The sequence below is a fragment of the Pristiophorus japonicus genome, chromosome 17 (assembly GCF_044704955.1).
Source record: "Pristiophorus japonicus isolate sPriJap1 chromosome 17, sPriJap1.hap1, whole genome shotgun sequence".
NCBI lineage: Eukaryota > Metazoa > Chordata > Chondrichthyes > Pristiophoridae > Pristiophorus > Pristiophorus japonicus.
The window spans coordinates 81,823,201-81,843,256 of NC_091993.1; the positions used below are offsets into that span (position 1 = coordinate 81,823,201).

Consider the following 20,056-nt stretch of genomic DNA (forward strand, 5'->3'; position numbering starts at 1 on the left):
AGGGAGTGCAATGAAGGTTCATCAGACTGATTCCTGATGGGGTGATTATCCTATGAGGAGAGATTGAGTAGACTAGGCCTATATTCTCTAGAGTTTAGAAGAATGAGAGGTGATGTCGTTGAAACATGCAAAATTCTTACAGGGCTTGACAGGGTAGATGCAGGGAGGATGTTTCCTCTGGCTGGGGAGTCTAGAACCAGGGGTCACCATCTCAGAATAAGAGGAAAGTGGAGTTGAGGTAGACGATCAGCCATTGACTGGCGGAGCAGGCTTGAGGGCCAAATGGCCCACTCCTGCTCATAATTCTTATGTTCTTATGTTCTGTGCTGTATGATTTCCTAGCTTTGCAGTTTTCTTATTAATCCTACATCATTTAATACAATCCTGATTGCTTTTAAAAGTGAGGTCTACATTTTAGGGATAGGAAATAAAAGGGAATGTGTTTTAAAACACACATGCTATGGATATTGCATCTTTGATGGAAGCCCCTTTGATGTCTGTGTGTTTAGATAACTGGAGAGCAGAAGTTAGCAGCAATGGCCCAGAGAAATGCCTTGAGGTTGAAAAATTACATTAAGACTGGAGTGTTTATTACTGTAACCCTCTGGGTCTGTGGAAGCAGATCTGCACCAGCTGCCCATACACCCAGCTGAAGTTTATCCGAAGAATTCTTTAAGACTGAGATTTTATCAGATCCTAAAAAAATATTAGAGGACAAGACAACTCTGCCAGGATCACAACCGATCGCTTTCTACCTACAGAGTTGGACAACAAAGCCTTACATTTAAGCAGCAGCTTTCATGTAGTAAACTATCCGTAGAAAATAATGGAGGAAGAAGGATTAAGGATGGTGACTGAAAGCAAGATTGATAGGTTTTGAGGAGGCTTTTCAAAGGATGGCAGAAAGAGAGAGAGATAGCAAGGCAGAAAGGCTTAGGTAGAATGTTCCAGAGGGTAGGGACAAATTGGCTGAATGCTATGCAGCTGAAAGTGGAACCAATCGAAGGGAGGATGTACAAAAGACCAAAGGCTGCACAGCTAAGGAATGTCAGCCTGAATGAGGTAGAGGTGGTGGGGAGAGATGGGGCCATGGAGGGATCTGCAGATGAGGAATTTGGAATTTAAGCAGATAGAGATCCAGTAAAGGTTGCCAAGCACAAGGACAATAGTGGAATGGTGCGCAATCGGAGTTGGGTGGAGGAGCTTTGGACAAGTTGAAATGTATACAGTTTAGAACCTAAGAGGCTAACAAGGAGAACATTTGAGTAATTGGGTCTGGAGGTGGCAAAGTGTTTGGGCGGCAATGGGAGTGATGTACACATAGAGGCAATGTTGTGGTGGTGGAAAAAGATGGTCTTGATGGTGGCTTCAAACCCTCATTCATGCCCAAGTCAAAATCAACTGGGACACCTGAATCTGCACACTCTCAGTACGGAGCACTAACCCACCAAGCTGCTCCCAGTACCGTCACTGACAAGCACCTAAAGATAGAGTTCTTGCCTGCACCATCATTGCTAGGCAATGACTTATATCCTGCAGGTCTCTGCCTATGTAGGGTGCCTTTCTGTGCTTCAGAGGAAGTTGGATTGCCCCATACGTGAGTTCAATGTAACCTAGCCTGATTGAGGCACACTGAATAATGTTCCTGTATGAAGTGGTAGATAAATGAAGGATTCTAACCTTGTACTGCCTGTTAAGGGGAACTGTAGCCATAATTTCTTTCCCACTATAAAAGAGAGTTATATCTCTCTCCTCCTCCCATTATGTTACAACGGCAAAGACCCCTGCTCTCCCATCCAATCTTCGTGGTTTCTTTGCGAGAATCTTCACACTGTAGATTAGAAACTGATCCTTATAATGGACATCAGGACAAATTTAAAATAACATTAATTGTGCTTTTTTTGTCTTTTTCCTTTCTTATAAGAGCATTTTAACAAATGATTTTAAAGAAAAATATATATCTATAATCATTTCATCTCAACATTATATCTGAGCCATTTCCTTCTCTCTCTCTTTACGAAGCTCCATGTCTTTGTGAGGCACAGAGGGGTCACCTTGTCATATTGAACTATGCCTTTTAATTAAGGCTGCAGAGGCCCACAAGGGGAAACGTTTAACCATGAAAAAAGTTCCAAAAGTTGTATTCTTTTTTACTTTACTTTGGAATTAACTGTTCTCAGGTTTTTGATTTTTATTGTTTAAAGTTTCTCTTCTCAACACACTGATGTCATGTTAACAATTTTTTATATAAAGGGCCCAATGTTAAACAGATTCTCAACTAGATTAAAAATAAAACAGGATAATATTAAATACTCATCAACAGAAACCTAGAGGGTGTTTTTGGTGCAGCTACAGGACAGCAAAATGGAGAATAAGGTAAACTAGCAGAGCCCCGCAAAACATTGCAATCAAAGTAGTATCTTTATTGTAACAGTACTTGTTTAGACTGTTATCATCTTCTTCGTCTATAGAATCAACGCTGATGTCCTCCCTCCCTCTCACCCTCCCTCCTCCCCCTCTCTCATCCTCCCTCCCTCCCTCTCTCTCTCTCTCTCCCTCACTCCCTCTCTCCCTCACCCTCCCTCTCTCCCTCTCTCTCTCTCTCTCTCTCCCTCCCTCTCTCCCTCTCTCCCTCACCCTCCCTCCCTCTCTCCCTCACCCTCCCTCCCTCTCTCTCTCTCTCCCTCATCCTCCCTCCCTCTCTCTCTCTCTCCCTCCCTCCCTCTCCCTCCCTCTCTCTCTCTCTCCCTCCCTCCCTCCCTCTCTCTCTCTCTCTCTCTCCCTCCCTCTCTCACCCTCTCTCCCTCTCTCCCTCACCCTCCCTCCCTCCCTCACCCTCCCTCCCTCCCTCTCTCCCTCCCTCCCTCCCTCTCTCCCTCTCTCTCTCTCTCTCTCTCTCTCTCCCTCCCTCCCTCCCTCTCCCTCCCTCCCTCTCTCCCTCACCCTCCCTCCCTCCCTCTCCCTCTCTCCCTCACCCTCCCTCCCTCCCTCTCTCTCCCTCTCTTCCTCTCCCTCTTATTCTAGATAAGAGAGAACCAGGACCTTTCACCTTATATTGCAATATAACAGAAAATTATTGGCGTTTAATGCCAGCACCCAATATTATTTCAATTTTTTCTTAATGCAATGTTACACATTTTTTAAGATTCTACCTTCAGGGAGCTGTGTTTGTTACTGGTACAACATGATGTTATGAATCTGCAGCTGACAGTTTTTGAAATATTAATTTATTTATCTTTGTAGTTTTTTTTCAAAAACCGTTTGATCCCTGCTACCTTCCAGGGTTGTCATTATTTCAGTGCGACAGGACTGCAGTTACTTGTTTGCATCCCTTCTACATCTTGGTTGTGTTTCTCGGAGAGTGTGGTATGTGATAGAGTGAGGCCCACGATAGGTTCACCTTGACGGGGGCGATAAATGAAGCCGAGTGGTTAATTCATTTCTTAAGCCTTAAAATAAAAAATTAACTCCGTCACACTGAACAAGAGCTCAACAAAATCATTTTTGTTTGCATAAATTGTACATATTGGGCTCGGTAATGGCTCAACAAGTTTATCAAAGAGTACTTGAGCCAATCAGACTAGGAAGCTGTCCTGCGTTAGCTGACCTGAGCTGATGTGGCTGCAGAGTTGCCTCCAGGTCAGTGCGGGTGGGTAGAGGGCGGGCGGAGAATCATTCAGGGTTCCTGCTCCTGATTATTACCATCAAACTCTGCTGGAAGTGTGCATGTGGCTCTTGGGAGAGGAGAGAAATTAGCTGGACTGTGATAACTGTATGCACATGTATACGTACACGTTTCCCACATTACAACAGTGACTACACTTCAAAAATTACTTTATTGGATGTAAAGTGCTTTGAGACGTCCGGTGGTCGTGAAAGGCGCTATATAAATCCAAGTATTTCTTTCTTTTTATACACATGCGCACATAAACGCACACAAAATTGAATAGCCCGCTGATGCTCGCTGTCAAAGCTCACACATAAAGAATGCCCACTTGGACGCGGCACTGAGGTGCGTCTGACACTCATGGAACTCTGTCACAGCAAGACTCAGTGCCTTCAGGGGAAGGGGTGATTGGGGGAAAAACACTGGTAAGAAAAAGACAAAAAAATGTGCCACAAATGAAATCTAAGTAATTTGTGCATTGAGTGCTATCGGACTATAGTCTTCATGATAGCTATGCTCAGTTTTGATTTCTAGATCTAAAGACCTCTATGCTGTACTGTATTGGTTGACTGCTATTTAATGTACTCTTTCTCTTATTGATGGTTCTTTGCAGAAGGAATGAACTGTATGAATAAAAATCATGGATGCGCACACATCTGTCGGGAAACTCCAAAGGGAGGAATTGCCTGTGAGTGTCGGCCCGGATTTGAACTCACAAAGAACCAGCGGGATTGCAAGTGTAAGTCTCAACATGTACACCATTGTCTTGCTATCTGTGTATCCTTTGTGTGATTTGTATTTATTTGATTGTACCCGACCTGGTAACATGAGGAATGAGGCTCTGCCAGTGACAAATTGCCTCACGAGTGGTATTAAAAATATATCTGAAGGCTCTTCCAATGGGTCAGTCGGTCGGCGTTTTAAGCAACATGGTCCCAGGGTTGATCTCAGCAGAGGGGGTTGGAAGGGTGAGGGTGGAGGTAAGGGCAGAGGGAGCAGTGGTTCTATAATTGAAATTGCTACTGGTGATAAATAATCAAACAAGATTCGCACTTATCACTGCATTCCAACCAATTCTGCTGGACTGGAAATGAGTGTGTGTGTGTGTGTGTGTGTATGTGTGTGTGTGTGTGTGTGTTAAGGGCTGGTAAAGATCAGACTCTGTTATGATGCTTTTAGCCGTTCAATAGTCTGTTAACACTCTGATTAGGCTCATGTATGAATAATGAACATTTGGTCAATGTTTCAGCTCCTTCAAAGGAGGTGAGGAGAAAACTGTGGTGGGGGAATAAATGTAATGATTTCGGGGAGGGGGGGAAGCATATACTGGACGGGGCTGTGTTGAATACTCCACCTATCAAGATTTCTGGAAAATAAATCTGAGTCTTGGAAAGCTCGGAAACCATTCTAGTTTGTGGTGCTGTACAAATAGGATCGCAGCACAGAGACACCAGAATAATACCAGGCCTTAAAGGGTAAAGTTATGAGGACAGGTTGCATAAACTTAGCTTGTATCCCCTTGAGTTTAGAAGGTTCAGGGGTGATCTAATTGAGGTGTTTAAAATGATTGAGGGATTCGATGGAGTAGATACTGGTGGCGGAATGCAGAAGGAAAGGGCAGAATCTTAAAATCAGAGCTGGGCCGTTTAGGAGCGAATTCGAGAAGCACTTTTTCACACGAAGGATAGTAGAAATCTGGAAATCTCTTCCCTAAAAGGCTGTGGATGCTGGGGGTTAATTGAAATTTCCAAGACTGAGATGATAGAGCCCAATTCTGGTGCATCCCCGATTTTAATTGCTCTACCATTAGCGGCCGTGCCTTCAACTGCTGTGGCTCTAAACTCTGGAATTCGCTCACTAAATCTCTCTTCCTCTCTAACTCTCTCTTCTCCTTTAAGACGCTCCTTTAAACTTGCCTCTTTGACCAAGCTTTTGGTCATCTGCCCAAATATCTCCTTATGTGGTTTGATGTCAGATTTTGATTGATAAGTGCTCCTGTGAGCATCTTGGGATGTTTTACTACATTAAAGGCACTATATAAATGCAAATTATTATTATGATAGATTCTTATTTGGTATGGGCAGATAAATGGAGTTGAGATACAAATCAGCCATGATCTAATTCAGTGGCTCGACGGGATGAATGGTTACTCCTGTTCCTGTGTCAAATCTTTCCACCATTACTAACCAACTCATATTCGGTTTGTTAAGAATTCTTTTTGTAACATCGTCCATTTTGACTGGCGTTTTGCATCATTGTTGTTAAAGTGAATAAAAAATATGAAATAAGAAAAGAAAAATCTGCCAATGTCGGGACTGAACTAAGGACAGCAGGTCCATCAGCATCTGTGCAGAGAAACGATTTGACAAAGGTTAATGTGTATCGGTCCCATCTTCACCAATGGCGACGGATCTGCTGTACATTCCAACATTTTCGTTCTTTTTTTAATTGAAATCATCTGGTAGTTATTTACAAAGATAACATCTGTTCCCCCCATGGCCAATCTGTATTATACAAAATAGCCGACAGTCTTAATTACTGGCAGTCATCTGGGATTGTGGCAGATGGGTGGGGAATGGAGTCTTTTTCTAAATTACCATATGGTCTTACCAGCACGTGCTCTGAACCTGCCGTCTAGTATTACTATATTGTTATTGGCTGAGCAAAGCGAGATGATCCAGGGTTATAACGGACAGGAGCCGTCAGTATCAAAAAGCACAAATACTGCGTGCACTCACAACCTTAGGATTCTCTTTTGTAAGCAAAATCCTGCATCCAATAGTGGAACAGTAGAGGAATGGGAGTGGGGGATCAGGAGTGATAATCCGTAAATGCCAGTGTAGGTTCAGAAGCGCACGCTGAGGAGTTTAGAGATGTACTGATATTGTAGGGGCAAACCATGGTTTCAGGTTCCAAACAAGAAACAGATCACTGCTGTACCACACATGGTTCTTTTTTGGGAGAAGTAGATCACTATCCCATAAGACAATACTGTTTTTCCCACAGATTTTTCTTCCCCCTCACAATTCCTTTCCAATACCAAGCTCCTCCTTCATTGCGATTGGGATGGGGAGGGCATTGCTCTCAAAACTCTACCAATGCCTCTCACATCAACATGCATGCTAAATCAGTACGGATTCCCCACCCGATCTCTTCCCTCTCCTCTGTGGGCAGTACCTGGCCTTTTCTTAACGTCTCCCTAGAGGGTTGCAGCTGGAGATCAACAGATTGTCCAAAAGCCCCTCCACGGCCTCAGCCTCAGTTCAAGCTTGACATCACCTAACCGGTATTATTGATTTGTCTCACCTTATTGCCAACTCATCTCAGTTCGGCCTTTGGGCTCCCAGTAAAAAAAAATTAAAGTTGTATTTTCTGAAAAACCCTTTGCAGAAACTTAAACATTAAAAAAAATATATGTAAGGTTATGCTTTGAAGGAAGAAGACGTTCATAAAGATACAACTGTGAGATGTCACAATGGAGAGCCATGTGTTGATCCCAGGAGCCCCTTCCAGTACTGGGGTGGTATGAGGGGGGCGGAGAGGGGAGGGGGGGCGGGGGGGATGGCGGAGGCGGGGCAGTCAGCAGAAGCCAGTTCCCTTTGGGCTGTGGGATGTTGCACAGTTCAGGCAGTGACGATAAGGAAAAGGGTGAAACTTGATTCAAATTTGGGGCTTTAAAAGCCTGGGTAACATGCTGCTGAATTGTGATGTCGCCCGAACCGCAGAGTGAGGATAAAGTAATATATTAAAGGATGGTGCTGCTCTCGGGTAATTCAGCATTCCAAAAATTAGCCTCTGACAGAAGTTCATTGGACGGTTTCTCTTTTAATTGATAGAAAATGTGGTCCTGATTATATCACATTTTTTTATAACTAGTAGCATTTTTTTTGGAAAACAAAATAAACCAACAAATGAAACATTCTCGAGATAGTTCACTTACCAACTATAAACGGCGATAGTTCCAGCTGTGGTCAGATAAGATCTCAAAACATGTTCTTTGACACATTTGTGAGGCTGGGGGTCAGTTAATGTTGCCCTATAGCATTTATCGAGACTTGATATGTATTCTCTCTCTGCAGTGACGTGTAACTATGGAAACGGAGGATGCCAGCACACGTGCGACGACACTGATCAAGGCCCGAAGTGCGGATGCCATCTGAAATTTGCCCTCCACTCAGACGGGAAAACATGTGTTGGTGAGTGGCTGGCTCAAATCGAGGTACCACAAACAACTACAAGGAACGGGAACTTGGAGTTGAGCACTCTGATGTAATCAGTCAAGGAAATAGCTTGGATTTACAATTTCATACACCATTTCCTCATATAATGGGAAACAGAGATGGTCACTGAAGCCTGCCAGAAATCCGAAGGCTGGATGGATTCACAGATGTCAGAAGGCTTTGAGGGTGGAGGGTTGTGGGGAGGGGGCGATCTAAAAGGGTGAATTGATCTCAAAGGTTTTTGGTTGCCAGGAATTAAGTGCATTAAATACTGAGCCGATTTCTTTCCAAAGGGTAGTCAGACAGACAGCAGTCGTAAAGTGTTCATTCTTACAAGAAGAAAAGAAAATGTTGATTAAGAAGTGAATTGTAGAAGAGAGTTCTGGGACTGCAGGTGCAAACCCATATCCCATTCGTCCACAGTGCATCATGTAGAGCACAGGGAGAGACTCAATGTCCTGGCTCCTCCATTCTCACCCTCGGAGAGCTCTGCTGCCATGAAATGCTCTACTTGCCTGACTGAAATCTGGCAAAAATGAAGGTGACAAAGTCTCCCTCTTTTTTTCTCATTTGCAGCAAGAAAACGGAAGGCAGCAAAAGGTCCACTGGGGTGAGCACTAATCCTGTTGTGTCAGGTTCAGTGTGTTCCCAATGGTAGACTTGTGTTGCATTCAATATCACAAGGATGAATCATTTGAAACACCCAACCAAGCCCATCCTGATACTGTAGAACTGCTCCAATAACTGATGCATGTGTTTCAGAGGGTGAATCTCTGGGTCCATCCGATACAGTGTCATTGGCTTCCACCTCCATTAACTTCAGGCCTAGCCCTATGGCAACCCTTTATCAGTGTAGCATCACACATTCCCTCATACTATTGTATTGTATGGTCTTTTACTATGAAAATCTTTGCTGGTGCTGTTTAATAGCAGCATGATTAATCTGTAAGCCTGTTATATACATAGAAATGTTCCGTTTATCGTAACCTACTACATGGGAGATGATGGTCCTCTGCTCAGTTCCCAATCTGTGCCGAATTAGTTATGCTCAGCTGGAGCAGTGATAGAAGCTCTATAATTGGCCTCAGCATTCCTCAAGCAGAAAAGGAATAATAAAAAGTGCAGCTATAGTCCCCACTTCTATTAACCAGTCAGTTACATCTTACTGGAACCTGCTCAAGTGGAGAAAAGATCTGGCTTGGCTGGGATGCTCATTGTGTTAAATAGCCTGTCGACGCTTGGGTGAGATACCAGAGAACTGACATCCTACGGAACTGCACCTCAGTAGGAGTCATAAGTGTAGTGTATGCAGCACACAAATCACTGACTCCACACGGTCTGGTGTTAGTCTAACTGCTGTGACCTTCGTCCTTTATTGAACAGCCTCAGAGTGACTCTCAGGTGTGGTGGTCAGCCTTTTATACTGCCTCTTGCAGGTACTTTCAGGTTTCCCACCACAGCGCCCTCTGTGGTGTACCATTGTGCTTATTATACATTTAAGGTACCAGGACAATACACACATCAATACATAACAATAAGCTCTGGAATTCCCTCCCTAAACCTCTCCACCTCTTTCTCTCCTCCTTTAAGACCTAACTCTCTGGCTAAACTTTTGGTCACCTGTCATAGAAACATAGAAACATAGAAAATAGGTGCAGGAGCAGGCCATTCAGCCCTTCTAGCCTGCACCGCCATTCAATGAGTTCATGGCTGAACATGAAACTTCAGTACCCCCTTCCTGCTTTCTCGCCATAACCCTTGATCCCCCGAGTCGTAAGGACTTCATCTAACTCCCTTTTGAATATATTTAGTGAATTGGCCTCAACTACTTTCTGTGGTAGAGAATTCCACAGGTTCACCACTCTCTGGGTGAAGAAGTTTCTCCTCATCTCGGTCCTAAATGGCTTACCCCTTATCTTCAGACTGTGACCCCTGGTTCTGGACTTCCCCAACATTGGGAACATTCTTCCTGCATCTAACCTGTCTAAACCCGTCAGAATTTTAAACGTTTCCATGAGGTCCCCTCTCATTCTTCTGAACTCCAGTGAATACAAGCCCAGTTGATCCAGTCTTTCTTGATAGGTCAGTCCCGCCATCCCGGGAATCAGTCTGGTGAATCTTCGCTGCACTCCCTCAATAGCAAGAATGTCCTTCCTCAAGTTAGGAGACCAAAACTGTACACAATACTCCAGGTGTGGCCTCATCAAGGCCCTGTACAACTGTAGCAACACCTCCCTGCCCCTGTATTCAAATCCCCTCGCTATGAAGGCCAACATGCCATTTGCTTTCTTAACCGCCTGCTGTACCTGCATGCTAACCTTCAATGACTGATGTACCATGACACCCAGGTCTCGTTGCACCTTCCCTTTTCCTAATCTGTCACCATTCAGATAATAGTCTGTCTCTCTGTTTTTACCACCAAAGTGGATAACCTCACATTTATCCACATTATACTTCATCTGCCATGCATTTGCCCACTCACCTAACCTATCCAAGTCACTCTGCAGCCTAATAGCATCCTCCTCGCAGCTCACACTGCCACCCAACTTAGTGTCATCCGCAAATTTGGAGATACTGCATTTAATCCCCTCGTCTAAATCATTAATGTACAATGTAAACAGCTGGGGCCCCAGCACAGAACCTTGCGGCACCCCACTAGTCACTGCCTGCCATTCTGAAAAGTACCCGTTTACTCCTACTCTTTTCTTCCTGTCTGACAACCAGTTCTCAATCCACGTCAGCACACTACCCCCAATCCCATGTGCTTTAACTTTGCACATTAATCTCTTGTGTGGGACCTTGTCGAAAGCCTTCTGAAAGTCCAAATATACCACATCAACTGGTTCTCCTTTGTCCACTTTACTGGAAACATCCTCAAAAAATTCCAGAAGATTTGTCAAGCATGATTTCCCTTTCACAAATCCATGCTGACTTGGACCTATCATGTCACCATTTTCCAGATGCACTGCTATGACATCCTTAATAATTGATTCCATCATTTTACCCACTACTGAGATCAGGCTGACCGGCCTATAATTCCCTGTTTTCTCTCTCCCGCCTTTTTTAAAAAGTGGGGTTACATTGGCTACCCTCCACTCCATAGGAACTGATCCAGAGTCAATGGAATGTTGGAAAATGACTGTCAATGCATCCGCTATTTCCAAGGCCACAGTCTTAAGTACTCTGGGATGCAGTCCATCAGGCCCTGGGGATTTATCGGCCTTCAATCCCATCAATTTCCCCAACACAATTTCCCGACTAATAAAGATTTCCCTCAGTTCCCCCTCCTTACTAGACCCTCTGACCCCTTTTATATCCGGAAGGTTGTTTGTATCCTCCTGAGTGAATACCGAACCAAAGTACTTGTCCTAATATATTCTTTTGTAGCTCGGTGTCAACATTTTGTTTGATAATATCTCTGTGAAGCGCATTGGTATATTTTGCTGCTTTAAGGGCACCATATAAATCCAAGTTGTTGTTGTCATCACCTTCAGGAGAGGAAAAATTGGAGTATTTTTTTCTAATGTTCAACTCTACTTTCCATCATTGAATTGGTAATAGTTTGAAAATATAAATACGTTTGTAAATTTACAAAGAGTAATGATTTTTGCATATTTGTCTTGGTTTTGTTTCATTGACTATTTTTGTTTAAATTGCTAATAATAAGGGAATATGTGCAGGCTTCCAGAAAGGGGAATGATCCCCCACATTTACCCAAATCATCCCCAATTAGGGAACATAAGAAATAGGAGCAGGAGCCGACCATTTGGCCCCTCGAGCCAGCTCTGCCATTCAATAAGATTATGGTTGATCTGATCTTGGCCTTGACTCCACTTCCCTGCCCACTCCCCATAACCCTTGATTCCCTTATCGTTCAAAAATCCATCTATCTCCACCCAGCCTCCATAGCTCTCTGGGGTAGATTCACGTACTCTGAGAGAAGAAATTCCTCCTCATCTCCGTTTTATCTGGGCGGCCCCTTATTCTGAAACTATGTCCCCTAGTTCTTGATTCCCCCATAAGGGGAAACATCCTCTCTGCATCTACCAGGTCAAGCCCCCTCAGTATCTTATATGTTTCAATAAGATCACCTCTCATTCTTCTAAACTCCAATGAGTAGAGGCCAAACTTGCTCAACCTTTCCTCATAAGACAACCCCATCATCCTAGCAATCGACCTAGCGAAACTTTTCTGAACTGCCTCCAATGCAAGTATATCCCTTCTTAAATAAGGAGACCCAAACTGTATGCAGTACTCTAGGTGTGGCCTCACCAATACCCTATAGAGTTGTAGCAAGACTTCCCTACTTTTATACTTCATCCCGCTTGCAATAAAGGCCAACATTCCATTTGCCTTCCTAATTACTTGCTGTACCTTCATGCTAACTTTTTGTGTTTCATGCACAAGGACCCCCAGATCGCTCTGTACTGCAACATTTTGTAATCTTTCTCCATTTAAATAATAATTTGCTTTTTTATTTTTCCGACCAAAGTGGATAACCTCACATTTTCCCACATTATATTCCATCTGCCAAATTTTTGCCCACTCACTTAAGAAGTCTGGAACAGTCAGAAAGCTGGCAACAGCCCCCGTGCAAAATCCCACAAAGGGTAATGAATCAACCCAACAAGACTATCAACCCACTTAAGTAGGGCCCTTTATATCCCTCTGTCGAACTCCAGGGACAATCATCAAATTATCTAGGCCATAAAGAGTGCGCTGTCTCGAGACTGTACATAACCGTATAACAAACATTATCTACTATAGTACTGGGTGACACAGTTACTTCACGGAGCCTATGGAACGTTTTGAAAGAAAATAAAAATAGAAAGTGAAGTGGTGAAGATAAGACAGATTTTTGAACGGAGTCAAGGGTTATGAGAAGTGGAGTTGAGACCAAGATCAGATTAGCCATGATCTTATTGAATGGCGGAGCAGGTTCAAAGAGCCAAATGGCCTACTCCTGCTCCTATTTCTTGTGTTCTTATGAAGAAGTATGACTGAGTTAAATGGGAGTCCCACACTTCTGGCCAAGGGTTGAAATTGGTGAGCTGAATTGAGAGAGAACAAAAAAGAACTGAAAGCATTTTGAATCTGTTGACTCAGCAGAGCACAATTCCCCTGCAACAATTGTCAGATCTCAGAATTAGTTAGGCTTAAAACAAAACATCAAATAAGAAACAGTGTGTTTTTGTTTGGAAAGAATTAACACATTTTACATTTGTTCAATTGGAATTAATTCTCTAATGGCTGCACATTACATAGTTTGCAATGTTTATGTTGGCTGCTGGCACTCAAGTGGGAATCATTGCTGGCTTTTTGATTGTACTCCCGTGGCTCGTAGGACGCAGCCGAGCCAACAGAAAACTTTAAAAGTTTGTCATGGATGACAGGACCAAGAGTATTTGAATTTATGCTGTTTCCCCCCACTCTGTTGAAATATTTCATACGTAGAATTGAATGTGCTTTTGATGAAGGTCAATAGTTGAGGCTTCACTGGCGTGTGTTCACTGTCAGCAAACCGTGCCCAACGATACAGGATCTGCACCAATTAATAACTAACTAATTACAGCATTAGAGACAAATGTTGTTAATCATCTCCCTTACCCTCACCACCACCTCTGCCCATCTCTCCCTCCCTCCACAGAATGAAAGAAATACAACTGCGTAAAGCCAAGGGCTCATGATTAAAGGATTGTTAGGATTTCAGGGCTTTATATGACTGTTTTCTCTCTTTACAATTCTAGTTCTTGCTGGAAGCAAATATTGCGTTCTTTCATCTGAAAATTATGGTGGTAATTTTAACCACAAAAAATGGGTGGGTTGGAGTCGGGTTGGATGATACATGATAAAATGGCATGCTTTGCGGAAAAGGTAAGTGTCTTTACTGCATTGCTTGTGGGCCAGGAGTAGTAGGAGTGTTTCCCTCCGCTTCCCAAACTAACCTGCTTCCCTGCTCGCAGTCGGAACCTCAAGATCCAAAGACCACCCAGCGTGATCGGAATTCCCCCCGGGATCAGAGGTCGGAATCTTCGCGCCCCCACCCCCCACCTCCCGAAGATCAGAGATTGGACCCCCCCTCCCCCCCAGGGATCGACCATCACCCTCCCCAGCCCCACGCACCCACTAACCCAGCTGCAGGCTCTCTACCTGCTCCTGGCCTATGGCCTCCTCCAGAGTGTTCACCACCCAACAGGGAGCCAAGCCAATCAGGCTGGCTTCTGGGCAGGAATCTGCTGAAACAAAAGATGCACACGGATGGGGAAACCCACCTGAACAAAACGTTGCTCACAAAACCCGCCCCAGTCAAGATTGGGGCTTATATTTTTTATAGAATCTTTTCTTGGAGAATTGTGTGACTCGAGGGTTTAACAATTACCCTTGCTTGCAATATTGCACTTATTGGATTAAATGTAGTCTTGTGCTACACTATTATACTTGCTTTGGTATGGCGAATATTAAACTCAGGCAGAGTAATGGGGCTAATATATTTATTTATAATTACATAGAGATACAACAACAATAACTTGCATCTATTTAGTGCCTTTAATGCAGAAAAATGTCTCAACGCGCTTCACAGAAGTGACAAAACTTGAAGCTGAGCCGAAGAGGGAAATATTAGGAAGGGTGCCTAAAAACTTGGTCAGTGGGGTGGGTTTAAGGAGGATCTTGAGGGCAGAGAGGGAAATGGAGAAACTTAGGGAATGAATTTCAGAGCGTAGGGCGGCAGGTGAAGGACAGCCACCAATGGTGGGGTGAAGGGAGTGGGGGATACACAAGGAACCAGAGTGTAAAACAGTTGACAATATACTGGCAGAAGAATACAAATATGAATCTAAAGAGGAACACCTGTGATGAGTTAGTTGCCTTTTATATTTCTAAAGTCGTTTGGGCTTTTAAAACTAAAATGCTGGCTACTCAAAGCCTTCTGGGTTTTGGTGTTTCTTAAATTGAAGTGTCTTCCTCAAGCAAGAAGTTAAAAGTGTGCTTTCCATTTAACGGAGAACGGATTAGATCAAAAGAGGAATCAATGAGAAGAGGCTGTTTGACTCATCAAAGCCCAGCCTCTCGTATTCGTTCTCAGGCTCGCAATCCAACAGCATTTTCAGTGCTCCTAAAATCTGCACATTTACCAGCCCGCTTGCCTTCTAATCCTACTAGCTTTCTTTAAAGATTGACATTATGAAATATTTTCTCTATTCAACAAGCACCCCCGCTTCCCATAACTGTTTGCTTTGTGTCAGCTGTGGCTCAATTGGCAGCACCCTTGCCTCTGAGTCACAAGGTTGTGGGTTCAAGTCCCACTCCAGAGACTATGAGCACATAAATCTAGGCTGACACTCCAGTGCTGTGCTGAGGGAGTGCTGCACTGTCGGAGGTACTGTCTTTGGGATGAGATGCTAAACCGAGGCCCTGTCTGCTCTCTGTTAGGTGGATGTGAAAGATCCCATGGCACTATTTCAAAAAAGGTCAGGGGAGTTATCCCTGGTGTCCTGGCCAATATTTATCACTAAAACAGAGGATCTGGTCACTATCACAGTGCAGTTTGTGGGAGCTTGCTGTGCGCAAATTGGCTGCCGCGTTTGCCACATTACAACAGTGACTACACTCCAAAAGGACGTAATTGGCTGTAAAGTGTTTTTGGGACATCCGGTGTTCGTGAAAGGTGTTATATAAATCCACGTCTTTTTTAACCTTTGTTCATTGCTCACCCCTTATGCACTTCGGACCAATTTTGTTCTTTGCTCCTTCTCGATGCTTGCACAGCTCTTTTGTAGGCAACCAGGACTGCACGCACATTCCAAGTATGATCACACCAAGTTATCAACACCACTGCCCTTCTGTACCGTAAGCATTGGTTACACCATCTTGATGGAAAGTGTAAGTGACAGCAGTGGGATAATGTGCTGCAGCAGCATATGGTTCAATGATGGAGTCTTTAAAAAATATAGTAATTCCACCTACTTGTAGACTCATGGGTTTAATGTGGGAAAGCAGTTCTACATTTAACTGGTTTGCCAAGAGATTTAGAGAGGATCTGTTTAGATTCAGTGTCATGTGATGTTTATATAAGACATGTGGAGCTGATCAATTGACATTAATTAGATTGTGTTATCATATGACACCAAGTCATTTACTTTTATTTTGCTGCAGGCAGATTTCCAGGAAGCTCAGCACATTGCAAATCACTTTTATTCAGGGTAATCTGCACAGTCTCTGATCTGCAGAGTTATTATTACTTTTGATTTTTACCTCCGGAAACCCAAATTCAAATCTCAATTTCGCTTTACATTCAGCCTCGGGCCTGTGCTTGTTCCCTGAGCTTGACCAGCCTCTGCCAGCCCTCTGGAAGAAGGGGGAGGCCTGGCTCTGGGGTAAGAGGGGGCGACCTGGCTCTGGGATAAGAGGGGGCAGTCTGGCTCTGGGGTAAGAGGGGGCGGCCTGGGTCTGGGATAAGAGGGGGTAGCCTGGCTCTGGGGTAGGAGAAACATAGAAACATAGAAAATAGGTGCAGGAGTAGGCCATCTGACCCTTCGAGCCTGCACCATCATTCAATAAGATCATGGCTGATCATTCCCTCAGTACCCCTTTCCTGCTTTCTCTCCATACCCCTTGATCCCTTTAGCCGCCAAGGCCATATCTAACTCCCTCTTGAATATATCCAAGGAACTGGCATCAACAACTCTCTGCGGTAGGGAATTCCATAGGTTAACAACTCTCTGAGTGAAGAAGTTCCTCCTCATCTCAGTCCTAAATGGCTTACCCCTTATCCTATGACTATGTCCCCTGGTTCTGGACTTCCCCAACATCAGGAACATTCTTCCTGCATCTAACCTGTCCTGTCCCGTCAGAATCTTATATGTTTCTATGAGATCCCCCCTCATCCTTCTAAACGCCAGTGAATAAAGGCCCAATTGATCCAATCTCTCCTCATATGACAGCCCAGCCATCCCTGGAATCAGTCTGGTGAACCTTCGCTGCACTCCCTCAGTAGCAAGAACGTCCTTCCTCAGATTAGGAGAGCAAAACTGAACACAATATTCCAGGTGGGGCCTCACCAAGGCCCTGTACAACTGCAATAAGACTTCCCTGCTCCTATACTCAAATCCCCTTGCTATGCAGACCAACATACCATTTGCCTTCTTCACCGCCTGCTGTACCTGCATGCCAACTTTCAATGACTGATGAATCATGACACCCAGGTCTCGCTGCACCTCCCCTTTTTCTAATCTGCCACCATTCAGATAATATTCTGCCTTCGTGTTTTTGCCCCCAAAGTGGATAACCTCACATTTATCCACATTATACTGCATCTGCCATGTATTTGCCCACTCGCCTAACCTGTCCAAGTCACCCTGCAGCCTCTTAGCGTCCTCTTCACAGCTCACACTGCCACCCAGTTTAGTGTCATCTGCAAACTTGGAGATATTACACTCAATTCCATCATCCAAATCATTAATATATATTGTAAAGAGCTGGGGTCCCAGCACGGAGCACTAGTCACTGCCTGCCATTCTGAAAAGGACCCGTTAATCCCGACTCTCTGCTTCCTGTCTGCCAACCAGTTCTCTATCCACGTCAGTACATTACCCCCAATACCATGTGCTTTGATTTTGCACACCAATCTCTTGTGTGGGATCTTGTCAAAAGCCTTTTGAAAGTCCAAATACACCACATCCACTGGTTCTCCCCTGTCCATTCTACTAGTTACATCCTCAAAAATTCCAGAAGATTTGTCAAGCATGATTTCCCCTTCATAAATCCATGCTGACTTGGACCAATCCTATCACTGCTTTCCAAGTGTGCTGCTATTTCATCCTTAATAATTGATTCCAACATTTTCCTCACTACTAATGTCAGGCTAACTGGTCTATAATTACCCGTTTTCTCTCTCCCTCCTTTTTTAAAAAGCGGTGTTACATTAGCAACCCTCCAGTCCATAGGAACTGATCCAGAGTCGATAGACTGTAGAAAATGATCACCAATGCATCCACTATTTCTAGGGCCACTTCCTTAAGTACTCTGGGATGTAGACTATCAGGTCCTGGGGATTTATCGGCCTTCAATCCCGTCAATTTCCCTAACACAATTTTCCACCTAATAAGGATATCCTTCAGTTCCTCCTTCTCACTAGACCTTCGGACTCCTAGTACATCGGGAAGGTTATTTGTGTCTTTTGTGAAGACAGAACCAAAGTACTTGTTCAATTGGTCTGCCATTTCTTTGTTCCTCATTATAAATTCACCCGAATCCGACTGCAAGGGACCAACGTTTGTCTTCGCTAATCTTTTTCTCTTCACATATCTATAGAAGCTTTTGCAGTCAGTTTTTATGTTTCCAGCAAGCTCCCTCTCGTACTCTATTTTCCCCCTCTTAATTAAACCCTTTGTCCTCCTCTGCTGTATTCTAAATTTCTCCCAGTCCTCCGGCTTGCTACTTTTTCTGGCTAATTTGTATGCCTCTTCCTTGGATTTAGCACTATCCTTAATTTCCCTTGTTAGCCACGGTTGAGCCACCTCCCCCGTTTTATTTTTACTCCAGACAGGGATGTATAATTGAGGGGGAGGCCTGGCTCTTGGTTAGGAGGGGGAGGCCTGGCTCTGGGGTAGGAGGGGGAGGCCTGGCTCTGGGGTACGAGGGGGAGGCCTGGCTCTGGGGTAGGAGGGGGAGGCCTGGCTCCGGGGTGATGGAGCGGAGAGCAGAACAAGGTACCGCCCATGGGCATGTCCCACCAGAGACACAATACCGTGCACATGCTGGAGACGGGCAGGAACCAGAAAAATAAATGGTAGAAATTTAGTTAAAGCAGGTCTCTTCAACCTTTCTGCTCCCATACTAAGACCCTGTCAGATTGAAGTGTCAGATTGGGCCTTTTGATATCCAGGTTTTAACTGAATTCAGGCTAAAAAAAATCAGGTGAAATCACCCTGGTCTAGGTTCGGGCATGAAGATTGGCAACTTCAACAAGGTACTAGGGGCGATCAGTTCCATGGAATTATACCCTAGAAAGACGCAACACTTTGAGGGGAGAAGATTCGAAGGTGGGGGAGAAAGGCCTGTGTAATTGGTATAAGTCATTGCCAAACTTCCACCTCCTCCTCAGTGCTCTGACCAAAAGAAAAAGCCACTGGTTCCATTTCTATTCAACTCCAGACTGATGGGTGTTTCTGTGCAGAAAGCTCCGATGTCCCTAATGTGCATTGGGAAGCTGACCTATAGTAGGTATTTAATCTCACGCAGTTTCGATCTGTACCCATTCTGTTTTCCTTTCCACAGAGACCTGCGCTGTGAACAATGGAGGCTGTGACAGCACGTGTCAGGACGCTGCCACGGGTGTCCGCTGCAGTTGCCCGGTTGGATTCACATTGCAGCCTGACAGGAAGACATGCAAAGGTTAGTTCTTGCCTTCATCTCCCACAAAAATACATTTACTACTTTCAGTGTTAATCACCCAGTTTAGCAAAATGTTAGGATAAATTACAGTTTGCTCACTCATTTAACTAAGTATTTGAATTAATATCGATATGCCTGGTCAGAGTTTACACTAACCAGGCATATTGATATTAATTCTGTTTGAGCCATGATTGGAGATTTTGATATCCTTAAACAACTTTAACGGCAATATTTATAATCATGCTCGTATGATTGGACAGTTTAGAGTTAAACCTTTCAATAAAATGGAGCCAAGAATCCACTTGTCTGATTTAGATAATTTGAATTTCCCCAAATTCATGAGGTTTTGGGAGGCAACTTACCTTAAACTCAGATTGGTCACAGTCATTAAACAGATGGCCATAACCTGAGAAATGTCACAATGGCAGCCAGTGTTCCATGTTAGTTGTGGGGTTTCCAACCCTCTGGTGTGTGCTCTGCATACAATGGAGTATTTGAGGATTCTGCTAAAACCTGACAGAGCTCCCCAATTATGCTGCATCAGAAAATATAAACGTATTAGGATAGTGGCAGTGGTTGGAATGGAGGGTGTAAGACATGATACAAGTTTCATAGTCATGAGAATTGGCTGGCTGGGGTATGGCAATGGGAGGAGGCCGAATAACTGGCAAGAGATGACAGGAAATATAGGGGAGGGAAGGAAATGGAGGGGAATTGTGAGGAATGAATGAGTGAAGAAAAACAACACCAAGAGTAATGGATAAGCAATGAGCCT

General features: G+C 44.1%; 1 protein-coding gene across 1 annotated transcript in view; it reads left to right on the top strand.

The window, feature by feature from the left end:
- The window catches only part of LOC139227823 (signal peptide, CUB and EGF-like domain-containing protein 3), a 454,761-nt gene that overhangs the window by 317,812 nt on the left and 116,893 nt on the right, over positions 1–20,056 (top strand). The window contains exons 5-7 of the mRNA XM_070858892.1: positions 4,281–4,406; positions 7,747–7,863; positions 19,165–19,281. Coding sequence (XP_070714993.1) covers positions 4,281–4,406; positions 7,747–7,863; positions 19,165–19,281 — 360 coding nt within the window. The remainder of the gene's footprint in view (positions 1–4,280; positions 4,407–7,746; positions 7,864–19,164; positions 19,282–20,056) is intronic.